Raw genomic sequence first — 25,527 nt, 5'->3', positions numbered from 1 at the left:
TTTACCCTCCTTTTAACTGAGTAAGCATGCAACAGCATTTGCAATGAACACAAAAGCAGTTCACTACCCTATGTCCCTTTCTCCTCCAGATACACAGGCCTGCTACTACCTTCGGTGAGCCCAGCATAAGCTCCTAACAGTGTTTATGCCACCCAATCCCACCAAGTTCAAAGCAAGCTATCCATCGGCTCCTGCTTCCTTCCTTCCCCTCCCATTCCTACAATGGATAAGGAAAGCAAAACATGTACTGCACATAAGCAAGCAGGTAGAAAAGGCCCTCTGAGTTCAAATGCAAAGTCAGCGCCTACCTGATTTTGGAATTACAGGTCATTTCATTCTCAGGGTAGTGAATATCCACCGCATCCTGAATGACTGTACCATACTCATAGACTTTAATCTTCTTCGTCACCCCAGCAATGGCAAAGTAGTCACAGTCTCGGTCGAACTCAATACTGAGGAACAAAAGCATACGTTGAGAACTGTGTAACACAATGCACGTACTTAACAGCAGTGTATTTTACCACCTAAACATTTCAGTATAGCAGAGCTGAGAATCACAATTTGCAGCAAATAACCCCTTGAACACCTTGATCAGGTCTGGCACACAGGCCAACAGCACTGAGTTCTTGCTCTTAGGCACTATTTTCTAATCCTGCAAATACACCCACATCTCCATTTACTGAAACAGACTTTTTGTGGTAGCACGCTCTCCCTCCACAGCCAGGATCTTTGTTCAGATGCTCTAGAGGTTTTCCAATTCAGCCATACCATCTACATCACACAGTACTCACATGTCAAAGCTGGCAGCTTACCCTGGAAGCATACTTAACATTCAGCTGTATGTTCTACAATCAACATGATACAGGATGACTGCCCATTGTTTTCTCTGTTACATTGCTGCATCCCTTTGCTCTTACATACAGCAGCTCAGTGAACTATGAAGTGTTAATGTAAAATCAGTATTTGTGGGAAAAACCCTTCAAAATTCCCTGAGTAACAATAGAGGGTTGAAATATATATCAGCAGTACTGTAAAAACCATGCACACTATGACTGCCACTCTGGGTTGTTCAGGGAAACAGAGGTGCCTTCTTTCTTGAACTGCAGGGCAAGTTTGTAATAGACATCAATGAAGTTGAAAGTAAAAGCAGTCACCTTCTAACAAAGTTAAGCTGCAAATGAGAAAAGCCTGAGGTTATACATGAAATACATCTGAGAGAAAGACAGGCAGCAGGTTATAAACAGCTAATGTCATGGCTACCTTTGCAGCTTGGAAGGGCTTGAAAGAAATCTATTAGACATCCAGCAGTCAGAAAAATAAACCTGTTTTTCCCAGGAGCTCCTGCCTGCCTGCAGCCCATGTCATTGCAGGCAAGGCAGGGTGAATATGTACATATACCTACACCTCCTTCCAGGAGGATCAGCCTCCCCAAGACAAGCTTGCTACTCTCCCAGAAAGGGTTTGGGGGTTCCTATGATCAGTAACCAGCTCTCCTCAAAACTCTTGGCTAAGCAATCAGTCTTTGGCAAGGTCTCCTTTCAGATCCTTCCACTCAGTAATTCATTTCAATTTCTGTTCTCCCTATCACAAGGGACCTCCCTACCTCAAGAAGCCAGAGCATTTATGAACTAGGCAACAAGTTCTGAATGGCAGCAGAGAAAACTTAGTTTACACTATTTTCACATTTATACACCTTGAAAAATCCCAAGATCAGGGGTATTTAAAGTACCTTTCTACAATTAGAAGGACTACACCAATTACAAGACGAGAGGGGGCTCTTTAGGCTGCCCCACAACTACAGCAGCTAGTCTTCTACCCCTTAACAAAGCTGAGAAGTCAAAGGCACTGCAATATTTTCAAATTAAGCTAAATTTAAATGCCAGCAGAATTTTCAAGTCCTTGTAAAGAAGGTATCATCAAGTTATTTTTAAACTATAGAAAGAAAGGACTGTTGATATGCAGTCTGACAGTATAAAATAATTAAATGAAACAGCCTGCAACTTGGCCTTTTAACTAAGGCACCTAAACTCCTAAGTAGTAGCAGGAGACAGTTCCACTCAGAATTGCTCGCTTTCTAGAGGAGAAAGGAGCTAGTTGGGTCAAACCTGCAAAATCGCAGGACTCCAACAGGCAAAGAAAACAAACATGCTCTCAGCTGGGGAATAAAGCAAGCAACCATGAATCTATTTAAACACGTGAGGAAGAAAAAAGTCATCTAAGCATCCAGACTGCTCCCCTCTGCCCTGGATCTACCCTAGGTCTAATCACTTTTCATACAAACATGACCAAAGCACCATTCAGACCTGTCTTATCTTAGCTCACCCTATTCTATGGAAGAATTTTATAATCGAAAGCCTGTATAACAACACAATGGATTTACTTATACCACACTCCTAACTGAACCACTCTCTCTGCTTCTGCTCACTGCCCTGTGGATTCAGGTAAAGCGCAACTAAACTGATGGCAGCGATTAATCGAGTTGAATTCAATTTACACCCTTAGCCTTCTGCTAAGGAAAAAAAATAATGTATTACAATGTCTGGTAAAAAGCCAAGTTATTAGAACAGAACAGAACCTCTCTCAGCCAGGGTGGGTTTGCTTCTCTAGCTTTAGTGCACTTGTTTCTTTTTTCTTTTTTAATAGAGACACACTGTAGACACAACAAATGAGTATTTCAGTATGTCTGTAGAAGTTAACATATCATTAAAATAATTAATAAAAAGCATCAACCAAAGAAATTGACTGTCAGTCCTGTGACCTTCGAACAGCAAAGACACTGCACAGAGAAAAACAGATGCAGAAACAAATCACCAGATTTTTGCTGGCTGACAGAGAGGCAGGCAAACCAAGCACAGCATGCTTAACACATACTTGTACCTTGGCTTCCAGCACCTTTGTACAGCCCTGATGCAACAAGTGTTCTTACTTTCTATCAGTGGGAGATACACAAATTAAAACATTAACGATCTAAGTAGCTAATCCAGGGGATTCTTTACCACATAAAAATATTCTTCATATTTGCAAAGCTCTGCTTCCCCATGGACTGATCAGGATTAGGAGAAACAGACAACTTGCATAGCAACATTTATTTTCAGGTTTTTTTTCCTACAAGTCTTCTAAATATGTTTAGTATTAAGCAAAGCTTGTTTGTATTTAACTGTCTCAACAGTATTACTGTAACCCACTGCTCCAAATCTTCTCTGTCGATATAAGCACTTGTCTATACACAAGCTTATCTATATGTAAATTGACAAGAGGACTTAGTTTTATTTTGTCAAAAGACACAACAGGGCCAGCTCTTAAGAACAACATTCTGGTTTGCAGGTGATACATTTCTACAGTTGAAATGAAACAGTCATAAGCACAATGATAATATGCAATAAAGTAATAGGAAACACTTCAGCCTTTTTTGTCAAAAAAGGCCATTGAGTTGAGAGATAGCTAGATAACAGCATCCACTTCAGATGGGGAAGAGGCAGTGCCACCAGTGAACTAAAGCAACACAATGTGCGTGCAATGGTTTCTAATGTCCTGCTACAAGAAGAGCAATGTGTTTTTGTAGTACTATTTTTAAGTAGATTTAACATGGGACTGACAATGAATGTTTTTAGCATTCCAGAGGGCAGATGCAGTACCAACTGGCTGTATGTACTTACAAACCTACCTCAGTCCTCCTCTAAACTGCATGTATCTGACCAAAGACTAGCTGAATTTTGATAAAGAATCTTTTGGGAACACAGTATATCCTGAATATTTGAAAATGAATTTATAAATGCACAACACAATTTACTCATAAAAATCAAACCGAAAGGAACTGATAGTTTTGTTCTAGGAAAAACAGAAGCGAGATCTCCTATTCCCAAGTCACTGAGGGTTTTTTTTTCCCCAAGAAGTTAATGACCAGTGTTCTATGGAGATACCACTAAGAGCTGCTAGAAAGTAAACACATTCTCAAAGATTCTGGTTCCTCTGCTGATTATCTTTATTCTTGATCTGTGAGATTATAAATCAATTGCTTTATTTTTATGCTAAAACCTAGAGCTACAAATGCTCTCCAAAGTTAACAAAAGGAATTACAAAGTAAATTGCTTCTGAAACATGTCTGGAAGCTTGGCTTGTGTTGAGGGTAGACCAGTGGGGAAACAGAGAAAAGCAAGTATTTACCAGCTCTGCCACTGTATAAAGCCTTGCTACATCTGCATCCTGATGGTACATGCAGTTGTTCTCTATCCCAGGAGGACACACTAGAGTTAGAGAATACATACAGATGGGCAACTAAATTGATTAAAGTAATGAAGCAGCTGCCTTACTGTAAGGGTTATGAACAAGGTGACACTTGCTGGTGTTCAGTAAGTCACTTCACACTAGAACCTAAGAGGCACTCATCACAAGATTGATTTGGGACAGACAACAGTTTCCCCACCCTCAGTTACACTTTAAAAACCACACGGACACTCCAAGTACTTATTCCTCCTGCAAGACGTAATGGTGGCAGAGTGAATATGAAAACCATAATCCATGAACAACTGATCCATACCAGACACTGACAAAAATAAATGTGGATATAGCCGTTAGTACGCCCAGTGAAATGATTGTGGATCATTTGATTGGGATCTCAGTAAGACAACTCCACAAGCAGCGACTAGGCTGGCACGCTCTGTGGTCTTTTGCAGGGACAGCATAGGGCCAGATGCCCTCCAAACCAACCCCTGAGGCACCTTACACTGTACTTGACGTCACAGCTTGAAGTACCCTAAGGGTTAGACTGGAGAGGCACCTAGCCCAGCAAGCTTCTGTGAAAAACGGGTACATGCTGTATCTGTTCTTCCAAATCAGGATAAGGGGGTGGTTGCAATTAACTGCATTTGGCTTTAACTAACTGCACCACTAATTACAATTAAAGGTCTGCAACCAACTACTCCTCTACCCTTTCCATACACACTCTACAATTGCTACGATAATCACAAATGCCTCAACCCTGACTTGGTAATGACATTTGTGACTGTAGGAGTTGCCATTTCCATGAAGTAGATGACTCAGTCCCTCTCTTAAGGGACTAAACATACATATTTCCCTCCCTGACATACCAAAGCCTTTCAATTCTACTTCTACCTAATATGGTGCTGTTTCTGCTTCTCTGACCCTGACCCCTGTCTTGCTGTGGCCCCATATTTAATTGCAACATGGATATGTTATTCACAGTTTTGGGGGACTTAATTGGTGAGAGAAAGGAGACACAACAGTGGCAGCTTTTGCTCTTAACATACATTTCCGTAAAGTCTTTCTCACTCTGTGCTGCAACTCTCTGCTCCCTGAAGTATGTCCTGTCACTTCTAAGAATCCCAAATCTCATGACTTATAGCCATTTCCAGTGCCCATCTTGAGGCACTTAAACATTAGAAATTTAGGTTACAACCTGACACCATGGCTGCCACAGCAGGCTGTTCAGCACCTGGGGTCAGTACAAAAATTGGTATTAATATCACACTGGAGAGACTGTTTTTACAGTAGACTGATATTTTAATGCTAAGTAATTAGTGTCACTAAGCATGCACTAGCATACTAATTTGTAGTTTTTAAAAACAAAGCTATACTCAAGCATAGGAAGCTGCTATTACAGCACTCAGATTTTTGTGCTCTATCAGCTCGAAGTCTAGAAGTTGTTACATACAGTGGCCAAGGCTACAGAGACAAAACATTAAGTTTCAGAAAAAGTTTGGGGTCCTTTTTGTTTTTTTGTTGTTGGGGTTTTTTTTGTTTGTTTTTTGTTCTTTGTTTAAGAAAAGAAAAAGTAACAGTTGCATTAGTTACTTTTTATGCCAGCACACCACCTAAATGAAAATCACTGCTGCTATTTCAAAGCCCTTAACCTGTGCCACAGGGACAAGGACAGACAAGCACTGGTTGAATTTATTACTCAGTTCAAACCCCTGTGCTGTAAAATGTTTTCCAAAATATAAACTAAGCCAGCATACCATAAACCCATGTGGGTTACTGCAATCTCTACTCAAAAAGGACCACTTAAAGAAAAACCCGTCAATTCTCTAGACTGCTATATGTACAAGTTACAACGTATAAACAAAACTCCCCTTAAGTACATTCTACCACAGAGTGAACACCTTAATCTCTAACAATCATATTAATCTGGGTTCAATGTGACCCCCAGATTACCAGAAAAATTGCCAGATTTGTCTTCTAATCGAGGTAAAGCTACTCTGGCTACTATAATTATGACCTCTCAACATATCGGATTCAAATCTAATGGAAGTCTAATGAAAACTGTGAGACAGAGGACCCCAAGCTATTTCAGTTTGATCCCATTCCTTGAAGTTGTTTTGGATATTCCAGGTCCAGGTTCAGCAGCACCAGCTGCTGTTGAATGCATCACAGGTACCCTCCCCTGCTACCACACCTCCTCCAGGCTTCAAACTTTTGACGGGAATACGCTCTTCCTAAGCAAACCTCTATTTGAAGCACAAAGATAAGACACTAGAAAGCTCTGCATGTTGATTATCTTCAACCCTTTCACAGGTGAGACACAGGCAGGGAAGGGCACTGCAGCAGTTCATTGAAGCCTGCACTGCACAGAGGACAGTGCTTAGCTCTGGGCTGCTTTGGGAAAATATTATTGCACCAGTCATGCTGCAGTCACACTTTCAACAGCCTTCTTGCAGCCCCAGTAGCCTGGAGTTCTATTTTGTTCTGTTTGAAGAAAGGCATAAAAAAGGTACCACGTTGACAAAGTAATGTCATTAGACCTAGTTCTAGGTGCACTTCATGCTTACAAAAATCCTTTTAAGTGTAATGAAATGCCATCAGTTCCAAAAGACTGCTTAGCAATACTCCTGCTCCATAAAGAGCTTGTTCAAAGGAGAATATTAAATCTGAATGTAGGAGGTTTGGTGGGCTTAGATCCATCTCACTGCTCTGAAATCAAACCCAATAGAGCTACTTTCATGCTTTGTCATTGCTAGATAAAACAGAGGCAGTCTTTTTTTAAACTCAATGAGAGAATATACTACACTATGAGATTAATTGTGCTACCTGCAATAGCTCAACTTCCAGAGCCAGGATCCTCTCTACATTGAGGGAAGCACAAAGTGACCCTGAACCTAATCTCTAAGTACAACCCAAAATCTCCTAGGAAGCCATAGCAGACTTCTAGCTTTATCTGTAAGACTATAGCTAGAGACATCCTGTTGTACTGTATAAGGTTTTTTTATTACATGTATTCAGGGAAACCTGGCTTAACTAGCACTAATGATGAGAAAACCTATAGGGAACTACTGAATTTTGCAAGCAACTGAACATAAAGCATATTGATAAAAAGCCACTTTACTGCTAGGCGATGCTCTTCTGCATGCTGAAAAGATGATGGCAATCCCAGGGTTTATATGCCAGATACACAGAAGTACAATGAGCCAAAGCTGCTGCAAACAACTACCACGCAAGTTAATGAGGATTAGATTCAGCTTTTCCACAAACACCATTTAAAATAAGCTAGAGTAGGGAAACATTAACTAAACATGCCAGCAGTTAAATGCAGAATGTTTCTTATGACACTATTTAAAATTCAAGCCAATTTATCAGCCTACCCTCTACAATATTTTGGGTAACCCATCCACATTTTTAAACCAGGATCTGCCATTTTGGCCAGCTGGGCTGATACACAGTAGGTTACAACAGCTCTGACAGTAGCAGGAGCACAGCCTCAACATTACAAAATGCTACAGTGGAAAATGTTTTAAGTCTCAAAGCATACCCAGCTGCCTTCTTTCGGCATTCAAGCTTGGGAAACATTGCCAGGAAGAAACACAGCAGCCTCTGCCCAAGCTGTATAAGGAGCAGGTTTGAGAAAACAAATACTGCTCCACACTGAGTTGCAAGGTCGTCTGCACAGTGGTACCATCTTATCAGGTTTATGCCATTAAATAGGCAGCAACTCAGTTGTGATAAATACTGAAGTGCCATCTAAATATAAGGCCATTCAAAAGCTTGCAAGCTTGTTTTCAAGCCTCCACATTTATTACTACACCAACAAGGATATTGTTTCTTCAAAACTGAGCACAGAAGCTGCTGACAGAGCCACAGAGAGAAGGGAACAAGTACACCTGAAAGAGCTCAGCACAGGAGATCTCCATCAATACTGGGACTGTGAACAACACAGTCCATTCATAGGCTCCAATTCATGATTCCATGATTCTGACATGATTTAGCAGTAGCAGCTGAAGACATTTGCTTCCAGATGACCACGTTGCCTAAGGTCCCATATTTAGCTTCTGCTCAAGGGGATCTAAACCACAATTATGTACTAGGAAATGTATGGGTTCTGCACTACAGAGAAAAAGAAGAGAAAGCAAGGGAAAGGCTCTGTACTTTGTTGTCACTAAACAAAACCTTATTTCAGCCCCAGCCCACTTCTGGTCTATGGATCAAACATTAGATGAAATAAGGCAAGAACCACAAGAGAAACAAACTTCAGGTACGTTCAGGGTATTATATTTCAAGCTTCCTCAGCTACTCTGCAGTTCAAGTCTCTTTATCCAAGCATTTCTCTTTTCCTTCCAGTTGTGGGAACAGTCTAAATAAGGCAGATCCATCCACAGTTTTGAGCTGCCACTTGTAAATAAGAGTCCATTTACAAAATGATTCATTTAATAGGCTACAAGAAAAATTCAGCCCTTCTCATCTCTCATCTTTGAGGAACAGCGTGAAACATAATCCTATGAAGGATAAACCCACTTACATTTCTTTCATTTCTCTTTACCACTAAGACAGAAGCACTGCTGGTCACAAACTTGATAAAATGGCTCATCTAACCCTAGCTAGCCCAGAGCATTAAAAATAAGATAGAACATCTCAATAAATACATGGAAAACACACTCCTAATGGATAGTTTTCCTTTTAAGCTCATCTTTAAAGAAAGGGTTTCAGATCATGTTACTGAAAGGTCAACACAAAAATACAGCCTTGAAACTGACAATTGTACTGTTTGAATGTTAAGAGAAACCTCTGCGTATCTTGTTCATTACTTAGAGGCAATGGAGTAACAAGCAAGCAATAGGGGAGGGGAGAAATAATGGACCCCTCAAAAGGTATGATCTAATTTTTGAACTCTGTCTCAAGATTCAACAGATGATTTGAGTAAGGTTTCAACAGTCAAACCCCAAGTTGTTTCTTTCCCTCTCTCTAATCACTTCTAAATAGCTATCTTTTGGATAGTTAGCTACCCAAACCCCTTTGGATGTCATTTTGAGACCTTTCAGAGAAATGGTAAGCTAGCTTAGAAGAATCTGAAGTCCGAGCAGATGACAGAATACCGCACCAATTGCCTCCAAGCATCAGGGTAAACAAACTGAGACAGATGTACCCATGTTTCCCACAAGAGCTGGGAACCATTCAGCAGGAGAGCCAGCTTTCCTATAACCAGTTTTCAGACAGATATCTTGCTGTAGCCTGTTTCTTGGATTTTTCTGTTCTTTTAAGATGAGAGACTGACACATTATTCTCCAAAGGCCTCTGACAGTGCAAAAGCAATTTTCCACATAAATCATTGTAATGCTAACACTGCAGTTTACAGACTCATCTTTAAAAGAAAGTCTTCACATTTACTACCACAGCAAGCAGAGAAGTTAAGCTCTGACAACTGCTCTGTGGGGGGGATAATAAATGGAAAACTTATTCCTTGGCCAATTCTTAAAAAAAAAAAAAAAAGAAGAAAAAAAAACCCCAAGCCTTAATATACTTGTGAAAAACATAAATACTTTGTACTTAAGAGAACTGAGTGTATAACTCCTAACATTTAGTATACTGAGTGACATGTACATTCATACTGCAGATGTGCTGAAACTCCCCCAATGTTAAAGCAAAACTGAGCAATCTGCAATTTGCAAAGCCTTGAACATGTTTTCATGAGCATCCTTCTCTGCTAATCTTTTTCTCAAAGCAAATCTGGGAAGAAATAAAGTACTGAGGGGTCCAAGTTCTGCTTGTGAGCACATTTCTAAGCCAGGTAGGGAAGATCTCCCTCACTGGGCTTATGACCATGCTTGCTTGCACCTTTCCGTGTAAGCCCGTAAACCCGCGATAGAAATCACACAGCTCTGAGCACCGGCCCCGCATGGGTCCCCGATCCCCGCCCGCAGCCCTCCACTGCCGGCACGGCAGCCTACGGCTGCCATCGCGCGGACGCTATACGGCCGCTCTATGGCCGCCGCAGAGCCGCCAGCCCAGCAAGGCGAGCCCCTGCCAGGCTGGGGAAACCGGGAACTGGGAGCAGCGCATGGGCTTATCCTTCCTTCCTTCCAAAGGGCGACTGCAGATTTCCCAAGTATTCCATTAGAGGTTTTTACAGTAACATAGCATGCATAGTATTGTTTGTGGTCTTTTGTTAGTGCTGAAGTCCAGACATTCATAAATATGCTTGTGGCAAGGCACTTAGGAGAGCAGCGCTGCTGCTCAGTTTCAGGTTTTCTCTGGTCTGCTTATATATAGTCTTTAATTACACTCCCTCCTGTTACCATAAACCCAGTTTTATTTCTCTTCTAAATAAACTTCAGGGTTTTGAAGATAAGGAACGGTAGATCTTTTGGAGTCCAGTGTGTGAGCTCCATGTAGGGTAAAAGGAATGCAAACCAAATAGTCTTGTATTTGGTCCATTTGTAACAGCAGGGTTGGTTGGTTTTGTTTTGTTTTGGTGTTCTTTGTTTTTTGTGGGGGTTTTTTTGTTAGGTTTTTTTTTGGGAGGGGGTGTGTTTTGTTTTCTCAACAAAAATAAGTACAAGGAAGTCTAACCTCCTGCCAATTCTACTTTTATTCTTAGGTATATTTAAAAAAAACCCCTTTAAAATACTTTCCAAAAAATATGAGGATTCCTTACTTAACTTTACATTTGCTTTGCATTTAAACTGAGTTTGTCTCAACAGCAACAGCTAAACAGCAAGACTTACTTTTTGTCATTTCACCAGCATTTCCTACAGCATGTCTAGGAACACCTTTAGAAATCAGTGCAGTGGACCAAGTAATCAATAAAACTTTTCAAAGCCTTTAAAAAATGAAAATAAAGCTTTTAAAGAACCCCAATAATTAATTTGGCCCACCCATGGGTACTTAAAGCTGCTCTTTTATTATCTAAAGATGCCATCACCAAGACACATACCTCATTTAGCTTCACAGAATTTCCTTCTGAACTTGAGCCTATTAATTTGGATAAGGAACAGTGGTGAACAGAGAAGTATGCTAGCCAACACAATGTATGTAAACTCTTGATAAACAAATTCAGACTTCAAGGGAACTGTTTGGATAGCCAGAAGCTAACAGGAGCAGCAGCACATTCAGCAGCCCTGCTTTACCCAGTCATCAAGGGCATGCTCAGATGTGAACAGTCTTATTCAGCCCACATATTAAAACCCTTAAAAACTTCTTAAATGCTCTGATAAATAAAAAGCATGAGCAGAGGAGAACATTTAGTGGGAAGCAGGATTATCTTTCAGTTAAATGCATTTAACTACAGATTCTAGCACTGGCTTGGAAGGAGGCCCCACTATCTTCACTTTAAGAACAGTAACACACATACTTCTCAAACATATATTTCACCGAAGAATTATAATGCCTTCAAAACAGGAGTGAGATTTACTGCCCTTCCGGCATTTTCTAACCAAATACCAAAAAAATGCTGCTTTTGCAGAATGTCAAGGAGAAGAAAGGGCAAAGAAGCAAAATCCAACCCGTGCTGAACTTGGTAGCTGAGGAAGTTTGTCTATGTTGCAGTGAGATTCCCATCTGCATTTCATTGCAGCTAGTGTGAACCCAATCAGAGCAGGTTAAATATACGTCAGATCAGTGATTATTGTGTTCTGACCTCTGTGGCTAAGGCAGACATTATACATTCCTGCTACGTACTGCAGTAGTTAGGCAATCAATTTGGTTTTAAAAGTATGTATTCTGTGCTACACATACCTCCATTTCTTCACATAGAGCAAATTTCTTGGGGTATGTCAACAAATATTCAGGCTGTTCTGTCACTGTCTGAATGGTCCCTTCATAAAGCATTAGATCGAGATTCAAAACCCAAGTTCAATTCATTGTGTCACTGTAATGTTTCTTTAAAGACATGAAGCATGGCCACTTTGGATCTCCTGCTCCCCTTGGATATATAAGATAGAGATACTACATCTCTCCCTCAGAAGGTTGCTACGAATACATTTAAATTTGTGGAACATGTCTGTAAGAAGCTAACAGAGCCTGCGCATATGCTGTGCTGAACTGTGCTGAAAAGATTTACCAGTTAACGTATTGCATCATTTTTTCCACCACAACCACCTCCAAACAAGCTACCACAGACTAATTAAGTGCCCCAGGGTATGTTTCCACAGCTGCTGAAACCAGTTTAAGGTTAGTGTTGTTGGCAGGTCCCATGTGCTCTCTTAAGCCTGATCTCTACAGGAGCTGGTTCATGGAACTAAACAAGAAGAAACTAATTCTGTTGCAAGACAGCCAATAGCATTTCAACCATTAAGTGTTCACACTGGTCCACAGGAAGCTCTGATGAGCTTCAGCAGCAGCACACAGGACATGACCACCCAGCATGGCAGGGGATACATAGCTGTTGTTGGCAAGAACTGAGCTGTCACACTGGTTCTACCACAGTCATCCCCCCAGTAGTATTTAGCACTGTAAACATAGCTTCTAATGCTCAGAAGTCTAAGAATAGCAGTTAAAAACTGCTGATTTTTTTTAGTATTTGCCATTACAGTTGGATCTACCAACAATATTTAAAAATACCACAGAACCTTAAAACTACCAACACCAAGCAAGATGGACGCTTCCTAAAATGCTAGAAATGCATCACAACTATACCAACATACAGAGTACTGTCCATACAACACACTTTGTGCTTGTTTACAACAGCTGAAGATACTCAATGGCACCTCAGAGGTTCTGAATTCAGCCTTGATCAACACCAATGGGAATAAAAGATACTGCTACTGTACTTGAGTGCCTTCACAGATCAAAGGTAATCACAAATTTGCAAAAATGCTTTTGGGAAACAAAGTGTTATGTATGCACAGACCGTAACTTGTTGAATACAGGTTATTAATCAGCCTCAGCACAGCCTCTATCAGCATGACACACATCATCAGAGCCACATTGTATCTTACCTGGATACTATGCTAGAACCATTGTAGAGGTCACTCGCATAAGACAGTGTTGCCAGAGGTCGGACAGAGTTGTAGCGCGTGAACTTGGAGAGACACTCCTGAAACTCATCCAGCTGGCTTGTGGTTCTGCTGTCATCTAGGGACAAGCAGCAGCATCAGGGAGGACAGAAACAAAGAAGATAAACTCAGCAGCAAATGAACAAAAAAAAACGAGAAATAAATCAAGATGTAGTCTTCACGTGACACTATCTCTGCTTGTTGTCTGCGGTCAAAACCACATTTGCTCTCACCTCTAGCATTCCCTGAAGGCAGCATGATTTTTCAGAGCACAAATTAAAGTCTTTCTACTGCAGTGTTGGGTGAACTTACTGTGCTGAGAATCCGCCTAGAGATTACAAATGCAGCTTTCCTGGTAAGCTCATTTATTTTATTCAAATTCAGAACCCATGAGCCACATAGCTATTAACAGAAAAAAAAATCTTTACACATATCAAAATACACTGTCTGTGTATATAAAACATGTCTAATTTTTTTTACAGAGGTGAAAATATATTCTTTTCCCTATACTTCTGTTATAATATGCCTACATTTGATGTCAGTTACATTCAAAATACTTTTACTAAAACATATTTCTCTTGTTACTCCAAAAGCAACAGAGCTAAGGGAGTTGTTTCCAGTCTGGAGAAGGAAGACAAGCATGAAACTAGAAGACTCTCTGTACTGTAAGTTTTGTGAAAATTATGACCTTCAGCAGACAAGGTGAAACTGAGCCAGCTTGAACAGTGATGATAAATATTCTATGGGAAACTGTTTAGTACAAAAGTTAAAACTAAATCGCAGTGTAGATAAAGTCATCCCTTGTTTTCCTCAGAAGTCCCAACTTTCCTTGGTATAAACGGAATTTGTATTTAATGTTTATTTAAACCATTATAAAATTATTATAGTGACACCACATGGGCAAGTCAGGGATCCCACTAAGATCATGGATCTGCAGTCAAGCATTGGGTAGAGCCTTCAGGCTTTGTAATGACGTCCAGAATCTGAAGCAATTTTCCCTGTCCTCCTCTAATGCTCCCACCCTCACTTCATCTTTTTTGCACCAGTGAAATGTAAGGAAAACTACAGTTATTGCTGTTCTCCCAGCACTAACACAGAGGACCTTGGCTGACAGGTAGTGCACACCTCATCTCCTCTTAAACTACAGTATCCACTGCAGCAGCATAGAAACCACACGTACAAGTCACACAGCTGAGATAAAATTCCACCCACCAGTTAAGTTATTCTTAATCCACTTCTTATTAGCAGCATAAGGAAATAACAAAAATTCCCCTATTATAAAGTTTTGGAAATAAAGAGGTGAAAAAAAGGAAGAAGTTGATCTATAAAGGCAAAATAGATCTGTGATTTCTTGTGGAAAAACAGAATAATCACATTTTGCACCTTGTTAATTCCTTGCCATGAGAAATTATGTGTCTCTACACTTGTAAGGCATCCTGAAGTGTCCCTTTTATGCTACTTAATGTTTGATTGTACAAAGGAACAGCGAAGGCTAATAATTAGCATGTTTAAGGGTAAAAACATATGTTACCCTTGTCAGATGTATCAAAAGGGGCAAAATGAACAAAGTGGTACTCAAAATGAGAATCATCAGCACCTGACCACTGCAGGAAACAGCTCAAAAAAAGAAAAAAAAAGCAAGCACATCAGTTGCTGTTTTTCAAAGATGGTTTTCTCTTTCAACATTATGATAGGAACAAATAACTGCTACTCTTTCATTTCCCCATTCAGGGATCAAGCACACAGTCCTCCTATTATTTATTCTGTATCTGTGCCTGGAAAACAATGTTATTTCTCAAGACATTTTCCTGTCAAAGTGCAAGGCCATTTCACAACTAAGAGTTATATTTTGTCTCCATTCCCTACTAGAACAGTCTTAGGAACTTCATGTGAAAAGCTTTAAATCAACATCAAATCCTATTTAAATTAAATTTAAAATGTGTCAAAAAGCAGGCATGACTTAAGAGAAGAAAGCTTCATCAAGTATCAGAGGTTATCCCTGATTTAGGAAATAACGTGCATTTGCAAATTCTCTGCTCCTGGTGCAGCTGACACATGAATACACAAAAACAGTTTCACTGCATTTGTATTTACAGTTTCAATTATGAAGATAGATGTCTTTTACAAGGGAATGCTGGGAAGAACCCCATTTGTTATCCTTGCTTAATAAGTATTATTTTAACATAAACAATTATGCAACACCAAAATAGCATAGCATGAAAACATCTCAGTGGAAAGTACTGTATTCTATAAAGCATTTGCTGGCACTTTAAAGGAAGCTGGCTGGTCACATCCAACCAGCTTCTCCAATCTTGGTGCTACTGCAGCACCCTCTCAACATGCTGCATTCCTTCTTAAAATCACTTTGATGTGCATGATGAGAACTGAGCCAGTCACTGCTCTGAAGCAGGTCGTAGATGCAGACGTATCTAAAAGCAAGCTCCCCTAAAACACACTGCAGCCTTTAAGGTCAGCCTTTTCATACTAATAATAAAAAAATCACCACCCCCTCCCAAAAAAAAATATTAAAAAAACAAAACCCAAAAACCAAAGCACACAACACTCACATGAAAACCCCAGGCTCACTTTTATTTATTTATTTTAAAGTGAATAAAACAAGCTAAATTTATAGAGAAAAAAATAAACCCAGGGAATTCTACCCTAGCTCGCTCACTGTTCTATGTGTCTTGGAAGGCTGGTCCTTGGCTTGCAAGGCTAGAAGCAGAGATACTCTACTGCAGCAACATCTGCCTGATTCCCCCTTGTCCCTGCTGGGTTTCTTCCACCCACTGAGGGCTGGCTGCTCGCTGCTCCTTGCTCTCCACATTGGCTGGAACTCCATGCTGCAAATATCCTGCCTGTCACAGCCCTTTGCCGGAAGCTTTTTTCCCCAAAGCCCATTTCTTCCCCAAAGTGGCCACAGAGCAACCCTCCTCACCCTCAAGAGACATATTAATTTGACCCAGTTGTTTCTGAAGAAAATCCTGCCATGTAATTAAGAACCATCCATCCACTAGGTAACAATGACTCTAGCTGCTGTCACACTGTTACTCAATTATGAATGAGACAATCTAGGCAATTGTGAAAACAGCTTCTAATTCCACAAAACAAGCCTTAAATCTAAGGTGTGTCCCATGGGACCACAATGCTACCGCACATTCAGCTTTTATATTCCAAGTCATTTGTTAACCAAGACTCAATCTAGACAACATAGAAAACAACCTTCAAGTGTCCTTTGGCATGCTAAATACAGGAGAATGTACCAATTTATGTTCATACCTCTGTAGTATTTCAATAGCAATATTTTTTAATTGCTGTGTTTACACCACAATAGAAAGAAAACCCAACCACTGCTTTCAAACATTTGCATCCTCAGAATGAGCATCAATGAAACAGTTTATTGTGGGTTATGCCCTTCACAGTACAGGATGTCAAAGCAAAACATGTGTCCCTCTGAAGTGACAGGATTAAATTTTCAAAATTTAGCAACTTCAAAGACTGGTTAAGAAAAGCAAAACCGGATGATTTGAGTAACACAAATATGCATAGCAACATTCCCATGCATACAAGAAGAGAAAGCTGCTCTTTCAAAAGTAAGTATTTTCTGAGGACTGGGTACTTTAAGAGGTAACTGATGTCAGAAGTTGAACACATGCAAGAGGAACTCACCTGAGACACGTGTCATCCTGGTGGAAAAATAGCACTGCTCTAGGTCCTCAAAATGAGCTGTGAGACGCTTGCGTCGTGAGGCTAGCGTGCTGTTATACCACGGCTGCTTTTTGGTCTGAATGGATGAGAGAGACCACTTCAGAAAGGTAAAGCCAGGCCTAGGTTTCATTTCAATAAATTTTACTAAATTATAAGCAATTTATACATTATATGTGAAGGGTTAGAAGTGTAAAATGACAATAAGTTACGATCTTGCTATATCAACAGTTATTCTTACGGTCCTATGTTGCACCCTTTAATTTGACAAACAAGAAAGGGCTGCTTTTAGACAGTTCTTGTTTCTTGAACTTTTGCAAATTTACTGATTCTGGCCTTGCATGCAAGACACAGCAGCAACCCCTGGGGAGTAATATCTTGCATTTATACAATTAGACATCAGAGGCCAAAGATACCAGGGCTTTCAGCTTCATAAAATCAGACTGTACAACAAATACTTCTTAGATCCCTATCAGACAGCTCATTAAAAAGAGGTGCTTATCTTAAATAGCTACTGAATTCTTTTGAAGCAACTCAGTAACTCTCCATAAAGCTAAGCAAATACGGATAGAAGCAGAAGACACCATGAAAGTTCAAAGGCTAACTGAAAAGAAGTCCATGAAATTCATCTGTAAAGCCATTTTCCAACCTCCTCCAGCAGTGAGAGGTAGAAGCAAAGGACTGAAACTACAAGCAACCCAGAAAAGAGTACTTCATTTTAATCGCTAGTAAGGAAAAGAAACAAATTCCTCTATTACACGAATCATAAAGAGTACCTTACTTTATATTTAAGAAGCATCACATATTGCATACTCAAATCTAATGGGGAAATTTTGATAGATGAAGGAGATGGTGGTTCTCAAAGGGACAACAGCCCTGACCACATATAAGGCCTTTAATGCCACTCAGTGGCACAGTCAAAATTCACTGTGTACACTCCCCCTCGACCCACACAGGAGAACAGACTGCCCTCACTACAGCCATCAAGCAATTCAACAAGAACAAACTAAGCTTACAGCCCTCTCAAACTCCACTTATACCTTTACAAACAGTATCCAACATTTTAGGGGAAAAAACAAAACCCAAGCAATGAAACCTGCAGATGCCGCTTCCTGCGTGAGGCCCTTGGCTGTACACTGACATCATGACTTACACTTGAACACTGACAACACCTATGGTCTATGCAGCTTGCTTCACCTCAAAAACAATTCCAATTTCAACATACAACTAGAATGCTGGACTCCTACATCAACACCTTTTAACCACAATGTTCTAAAATTTCACCGCTTTAAGAAATGCTTAGATGAACACTTTTATAGCATCTTCCTATTATTTTTTTGCACCAGCCTACAAAGGGTCCAGCATCTCTCATCACATCAGGAGGGACTAGGGTTCAAGACAACTTCAAGCATCCCTTGCAGTCACTTCAGTCTCAAGACAAGCCATCCGCAACATGATGAGCAACATAACCCAAGCTTGAGTCTGATCTACAGATAGGCCCAATCCACATCAAGATGGAATCAATCATGGTAAGCATTTGCCAGCTGTGTGATTACTTGCTGGGCCTCCAGAAAAGGACACCCCCTGTCTCAAGCTGGCACATGGCAACCCAGCTGTGCTGGGAATCAGTCTGCAATAGCCCATTGTCATCATATTCTCCACAGTTAAGCATTTTAAACTGCTCATGTTTTATCAAAACACACATTCAGTTTCTATGGCTCCTGCTGCCTCACTACCCATTAAGCAATGCTGGGAAACAGGAAGAGAAAAAAAATAAGGGAAAAGAGAGAAAATATACCCAAGTAATTTTTATTCAACTGGTAATATGACTATGGTTGTCCTAGTTGAGGACATTAGTTCAGACTGCTGTTATCGAGACTGATTTTACTGTCTGAACTTTATCAGGTGCTCTGAAGAGTTCAACAGCAACTGTGGAAAAGCTTCATAGCTACACACAAGCTCTTTATTTCTAGCAAAGAAAGGTATTACCCTAAATATTACCTGCAGAATTCCCCAAGCCTAAGCGACATATTTCAAAAATCATGGCAGTCAGGTGAAGTTCCCGGCAACTGGAAAAAGGGAAATATAACCCCCATTTTCAAGAAGGGGAAGGTCGAAAGAGGTGATCCTGCCCCTCTACTCTGCTCTTGTGAGACCTCACCTGGAGTATTGTGTGCAGTTCTGGTGTCCTCAACATAAAAAGGACATGGAACTGTTGGAACAAGTCCAGAGGAGGGCCATGAGGATGATCAGGGGACTGGAGCACCTCCTGTATGAAGATAGGCTGAGAAAGTTGGGGCTGTTCAGCTTGCAGAAGAGAAGGCTGCATGGAGACCTCATAGCAGCCTTCCAGTATCTGAAGGGGGCCTATAGGGATGCTGGGGAGGGACTCTTCGTCAGGGACTGTAGTGACAGGACAAGGGGTAATGGGTTCAAACTTAAACAGGGGAAGTTTAGATTGGATATAAGGAGGAAATTCTTTCCTGTTAGGGTGGTGAGGCACTGGAATCGGTTGCCCAGGGCAGTTGTGAGTGCTCCATCCCTGGCAGTGTTAAAGGCCAGGTTGGATGAAGCCTTGTGTGGGATGGTTTAGTGTGAGGTGTCCCTGTCCATGGCAGGGGGGTTGGAACTAGATGATCTTGAGGTCCTTTCCAACCCTAACTATTCTATGATTCTATGATTTGCCCACTATTTACTTTGGAAGGTCTGCTTCTGGAAGAAAACTGTCCCGTAGCTTTGCAGGATATAAATTCTTCCCCAAGAACAAGTTTGTGAGCAATACACAAAGTTATTGACAAGGCAAGCTATGCTGTCCAAGTATAGCCAGTAATGCCCAACCTATGAGTTTTGCTGTCATGACTGACAATTAGAAAAAAGCACAATTGAATTTGTATTCTTTGAACTATTTTTATGATAAAGTCTTTCTGAAAATAGACTACCCTTGACTGACATGTTTAAAGAGTTCTTTCAACTCCTCATCCAAACACATTAAATTAAAATATTTGTACTAGAGTGCAAATCTTGCACTCTTGAGGACAAAAAAATTGAATTTGAAGACAAAACATTATTCTCACAAAAATAAGGTTGTCATACAGAATGGCTAGAAAGTCTAGGTTCATTGTTTTGTGTGCCTACCAGCAGCATAGCTACGTTATTAATTTTGTCTTTGAAATGGAAAGGTACCAAGACAAATAGTGTCACTGGAAAACAAACACCTTGTATCATATCAAAATCCTGAACATAAAATCTCCACCCTCATTTTACCTGCCCTCTGAAGTGAGGTAGTTCTTTGCTCAAGCAAAAACCTCCCAAGACCATAGCATCAGGAACAAGCACTCTCCCCACAGACTAGTAGATGTAATTTTCTAATTACCAGTTAGTTACACAGCTGCAAATACCAAAACCTACATGCACACATGTATGCGTATCAGCCCAAAATTTAGGTGTTTATTTCTTTACATCAGCTACTCCGTCAAATAAGACCCCAAAACATTTCTACATGTTAGTTTACCCTTTTGACTGCCTTTAAATTTACTAATTTGATACCGCTGTGTGCCATGGATGGTCCACCACCACCAGAGAGCACCAAAAGCACCAGCTGGTACATAAGCAACAGTCCACATGTCCAAATCGAAACTGTTTAACCTTTTTGAAACTGAGCTATGTATCAGTGACATCTTCCCAGCCCAGATGAATCACTCTGAGCTTCAAAACTACAGCAGTGCTGTTTGGTATTCGGTAGGCTCTGCGATCAGTTGGTTTGGAGGCTGCCTGCCAGACAGCTTCACTGTATATACAGCTTTTTACCTTCTATGTGAATTTATAATAGTTTGTAAAGCACTAGTGAGGACAAACTACAAAATGAATGTATAGTTGGAGAATGAGTGCTTCTTTTTTTGAAGTTCAAGTTGGATCCAAAGCTATTTAACTCAATACAAAGAGTCAGGGATTTACCTTCCTTCCCAAAAGCTGCCCACTTAGGAAAAAAGCTGGAGAAAAAAGAAAAAGAAAAAAAAAAAACAGGAAAAAAATCCCCTCTTCCTGTTTTAGGAATAAAGCTGGATGTCTGAATATACTACAACAGATTTCTTTGATGGCATCAGTGTAGACAGAATCATGCACAGTCACTCCCTTCAGCTGTAGTCTTGGCTTCAGTTTGCCCATATAAGCAGTTAAAAGCCTTTGCAAGAGTTGAGTTGACCAGTACCCTGCAGATTTGTGCCTAAGCTCTGACATTTGTGCCTAACCTCCACGTTCACTCTCTCAGCCCCCTGTGCACAGACACATATATTACCTTACCTGAGAACTGCCACTGAAGCCTGGAGGCTGGCTATACTCCGTGGAGTCAATAATACTACTGCAAAACCAAAAGAAATAGTCTGTTTAAATCACTGTACAACCATCCTTTATATTTTTTAAACCTGTTTTCTATTTCCCCCTTATATCCTGCAGCATACTTGCGTTTGAAAACCATCTTACAGACAGGGAACTCAAGGTTATTTTTTCGTTGGGGGTTTGGGAGCCATTTTTTTAATTCAAGGATCTCCTAGAACAGAATGCTGCCACACACAGTTATGTGTAGTGCAATCTAATAATTCCTAAATAGAATGCAAAAGCATATCTTTCTTATTAAATATGCTGGATAAGACATTCTGAATATAACATGCTACCATTGCTTTTCAGTTCCTTTAAAAAAGTTTAATGCCATGGCATATGAAACAGCACTGTGAAGAGAAAAGCTAGAGGAAGCATCTTAAAACAGACACTAGTATTCCAGACACCTCTGAAGACACACGAAGGACACAAGTAATGAAATACAGAAATCAACTAAAGAAATATAGACAGCCAGGATTTCCACTATTAGAAAATGCTATACCATACAAAGCTACATAGTGTCTATAATGACACAACACACCTTAAATCACTGTTTTCAAAACATAGCACACATATTCAATTCAAGAGATTTAACTTTAAGAACTGCAAAAGGATCTACTGCTACAAGCAGAAGACAAGAGGTTCGGTATTCTTGCACATATGTGCAAAATATTTAGCTCTCACAATAAGACCCCAGAGCCAGATTAAGCACTCTCATCAATCAAATTTAATATCCTTTTAGGACAAATGAAGGTTAGTACACAAGAACACCACTTTATTATTTATGCAGAGCACATTACAAACACCACCGTGATTTATCGCTAAAAATCTCTGTTAACTTACTTGCTACTTCTATGTTGTTTGGCTTGGACAGAAAGTAACTATTTGGGTTTGTTCTCAGCCTTACTTACAAGATAACCTTAGATTTAAGCATTGCTTGGGAAAGCTGAAGGTCTCCTTAAAAAGCTGGTAGAACACTGCTATAGGTCCTGGTTTTGTAAAAGATGATTGTACCTATTGATATTTAGTTAACAGCTACCAGAACTGAGGCCTACACCTCACATTCATAAAGCACGTGGTTTGACTGAAATGCTGGTCAGGGCACCTGTAAATCTAGAAGGATGAAAAAATGTTACTAGCACTGAAATATTTCGCTGAGCATTTTAAAGCTCCCGTGGAGGTGGAGGAAGTAGAAACAGAAGATGAGAGATTATTTGTAAAATCTCATTAGTGGTTAACTTGTAAGATGTGACTGATTGAGCTTCTGTTACAGGCAAGACAAAAGCTGCAAAGAGAAAAATCTGAGGAATAAAAAAAATCATTATTTGCTGCAAGCTATTGCAAGGGAGAAAACAGCAGAGCTGTTTCAGGCATGGCCAGGGACAATGAACTTTAATTTAGAATGTGGCCACATGAAATAATGAAACACATACAGGAGATCCTGCTAGGAACAGCATGAATAACACGCTCAGCTGGAAAGCAATGAAAAAGTACTGTACTTCAAGACAGGTACAGTGGCAATTAATAGCAAAACACACAAACTTATAGTGCCTGGTCTAATTTTGCTGCAGGTTCTCCTGTGATATAAAGCCTTTGAGAATGCAGACATCACCTCCCTAACCAGAATACAAATTCAAAGTAATTTCTGCGAGGTGACAGTAGCTGAGTTGACTGCCACATGCATGAATGTTTTTCCTTTTAAAAACAGGCAGCAAATAATCAGAAAATTACAAAAGTGCCCTCTAAATTCTCTGTAAAAAGCTGTAATATTAGGTTCAATTAGAAAATTCAGCTACACTAACACAGCATATTAAAAAACCTTCAACAAGAACACAGCAACCTGCAGACTATAAACCCCATTGGTTGTACCCTTAACAGGGCTGGGTGGTAGTAATTACATTAAATGGAGGGGAAGGAGATCAGAATTTTGATAACTGAATTAGAGTTACCAAGCAACTAATACTTACATCAGAATCTTTCCCCAGAAACTCCTATTACAGTGACAGTTCATTATTGCTATTACTCCTGCACATCTACTCACCAAGAAGTTGCTTATTTGTATCTCCTGCCTGCACTACTTACTGGTAGCAAAAATAGCACATGTGCCTGTTCAGAAAAAGCCTACACAGAACTATTTGTTCTTTTCCCTTATTCTTCCCCTCTTGTTCTCTATTAGTATACAAACCTAGCAAACTGCAACACTGTAAACAAGTGCTGCACTATTACCCAATGCAATTATTTCACCATACCCTGTACAAGTATAACAGAAAACATGTCTCTTGAAGCCAAGAATGTATTTAACATGATAGGCATGCTTGTTCTTTTGCTAAAGAACTTATGAAGGAAGATAGGGGAGACACAGCAATTCCACATTTTGAAGATGTTAAGAGTGTATAGGGGAAAAAGCTACAAACAATGAAAAGAAACAGAATTAATGAAGCAAGCCTATGATTTAGAGGAAGTAGATGAATAAGGGCAAGTCACCAGAGACCAGATAAAACCGAATTCCAAAGAAATCTATTTTCTTGAACTTTCAAAGGCTAAAGAGATTTTCTTCGTCTCAGCACAGGTCTGTGATAACCTTTTGCTATAAGACACGAGTAAAATTTTATACAATTTTATTTAATTAGCAGGGTGTTACACACATTAACAAGCTATATTCCAATTTAAACATACCATTTTAATTCACTGACAAATAAAATGGTCTCTGCAAGTTTAGTAACATTTTAACATGGAAGTAAAACCATGACAAACTATATTTGTACTTCATTCTTAGCAGTTCACTGCATCTCTAAAGTGCACTTTGGAGATTAAATATTACAGTTAGCAGAGCTGAAAAAAAAAACCACCCAAAACCCAGCACATTTTAAAACTCTTCTTCATTGTTCTGCAGCATTCTTTCCAAGGAGGAATCAAAGTTACAATTTTTGAGACACTCTCCAAAACTTACTTTTAATGTTGAAAAGAAAATTAATTTCAAGGGGTAGACCCTTCTGGAGGAGTTTTCTGGTAATTCAAAGCAATGCAATTACTTGAATTACACAAAAATCCTGTCAGGATAGGGCAGCGACAGAAGTTAAGAGCCCAGTAACAACTGATGCCTGTTCAAACACTTCCTTCATATAATTTTATCTTCAAGCACTCAAAGAGTACTTCTCAATGCAGGAATGGCATTGGGAAACAGAAAAGGGGTCTTCTCAAGCCAAGAAAAAAAGGCAACCCCTAGAAAATCCCTAAATATCCTACTATATCACACCCCTGGCATGTTATACCAGAGGAAAAGCCCAGAAGTTCGAGACCTAGCTGAGATGGAGCCAGACAAGTGTTAAGATGATCAGGCAGGAAATAGAGCCCATGGTCCTTGCACCTGCCATGGTCTAACTCGCCACTATCTCCCCACAGACCTCAAGCAAATTGCAAATCCAAAGTCAAAATATTTTGGACACTATGTTACACCTTCAAAATCAAGAACTGAGAACATTTCACATCCAAGCATTAATCAAACAGGCATAAAGTAACGATAAGAAATTCTCAGTAGACTGAAAACAGTGTTAGGTTTCGCACAGCAGATTTGTTTCTCCCAACTCTTTCACCAAAAGTCTTGGGCCTAAAGCGTTATTCCAGCCAATAAAGTTCTTGGGGAGCTTGTTCGTTAGCTTGGCTCAAGTAATAGAGATACCTTTCTTGAAGGTGTTTAACATGTAACAAGTTCAGCCCAACCAGCACTCAAGCTTTCCCCAAGCACCAGTACCACAAAGCAAAGAACAAGCAATCTATTTAATAGCCAGTAACCAGGAAACTAATAGAACTTGACAAGAAACTCATCAGCTTCACAAAATTGATTCTTGGCAAGACAGGAATAACCCACACCAAAAAAATTAAACAGCGAATTGCTGAATAACAAACACTACTCCTGTCCTTTCCCTCAGGGCCATATTTCTTTCTTCATAGAAATATGAGAGATTGTGGTCTCGGTGCTCAGAAATAGCATCCTGTGAGAAATCCCAGCCAGTATTGCTAGACTCCTTACCAGAGTATCTAAATCTCTGTAGTGGAAAATATCTGACCATTTTCTCTTACTTCTGGGCTATCAGGTTAGAGCTGCTAACTGCAGAGAAGGTAACAGTATAATTTTGTAACAGAAGTCAACAGCTTGGAGAACTCTACTAAGAGGCAGGAGAGAAGATCACTTAATAACGTAACCTTGTGAAAATTAATATCTTTCTTATGC

At 40.0% G+C, this 25,527-nt stretch overlaps 1 protein-coding gene across 5 annotated transcripts in view; it reads right to left on the bottom strand.

Moving 5' to 3' along the window:
• The window catches only part of COP1 (COP1 E3 ubiquitin ligase), a 132,938-nt gene that overhangs the window by 77,580 nt on the left and 29,831 nt on the right, over nt 1-25,527 (bottom strand). For all 5 annotated transcript variants that reach the window (XM_065674141.1, XM_065674143.1, XM_065674142.1 and 2 more), the window contains exons 9-12: nt 21,222-21,279; nt 16,887-17,001; nt 13,161-13,296; nt 309-452 (exon numbers count right to left, since the gene is read on the bottom strand). In XM_065674141.1, the coding sequence (XP_065530213.1) occupies nt 309-452; nt 13,161-13,296; nt 16,887-17,001; nt 21,222-21,279 (453 nt within the window). The remainder of the gene's footprint in view (nt 1-308; nt 453-13,160; nt 13,297-16,886; nt 17,002-21,221; nt 21,280-25,527) is intronic.

This window comes from Lathamus discolor, chromosome 3 (genome assembly GCF_037157495.1).
Source record: "Lathamus discolor isolate bLatDis1 chromosome 3, bLatDis1.hap1, whole genome shotgun sequence".
NCBI lineage: Eukaryota > Metazoa > Chordata > Aves > Psittaciformes > Psittacidae > Lathamus > Lathamus discolor.
The sequence above is the reverse complement of the archived record's forward strand: the minus strand, read 5'-3'. Positions and strand labels throughout refer to the sequence as shown.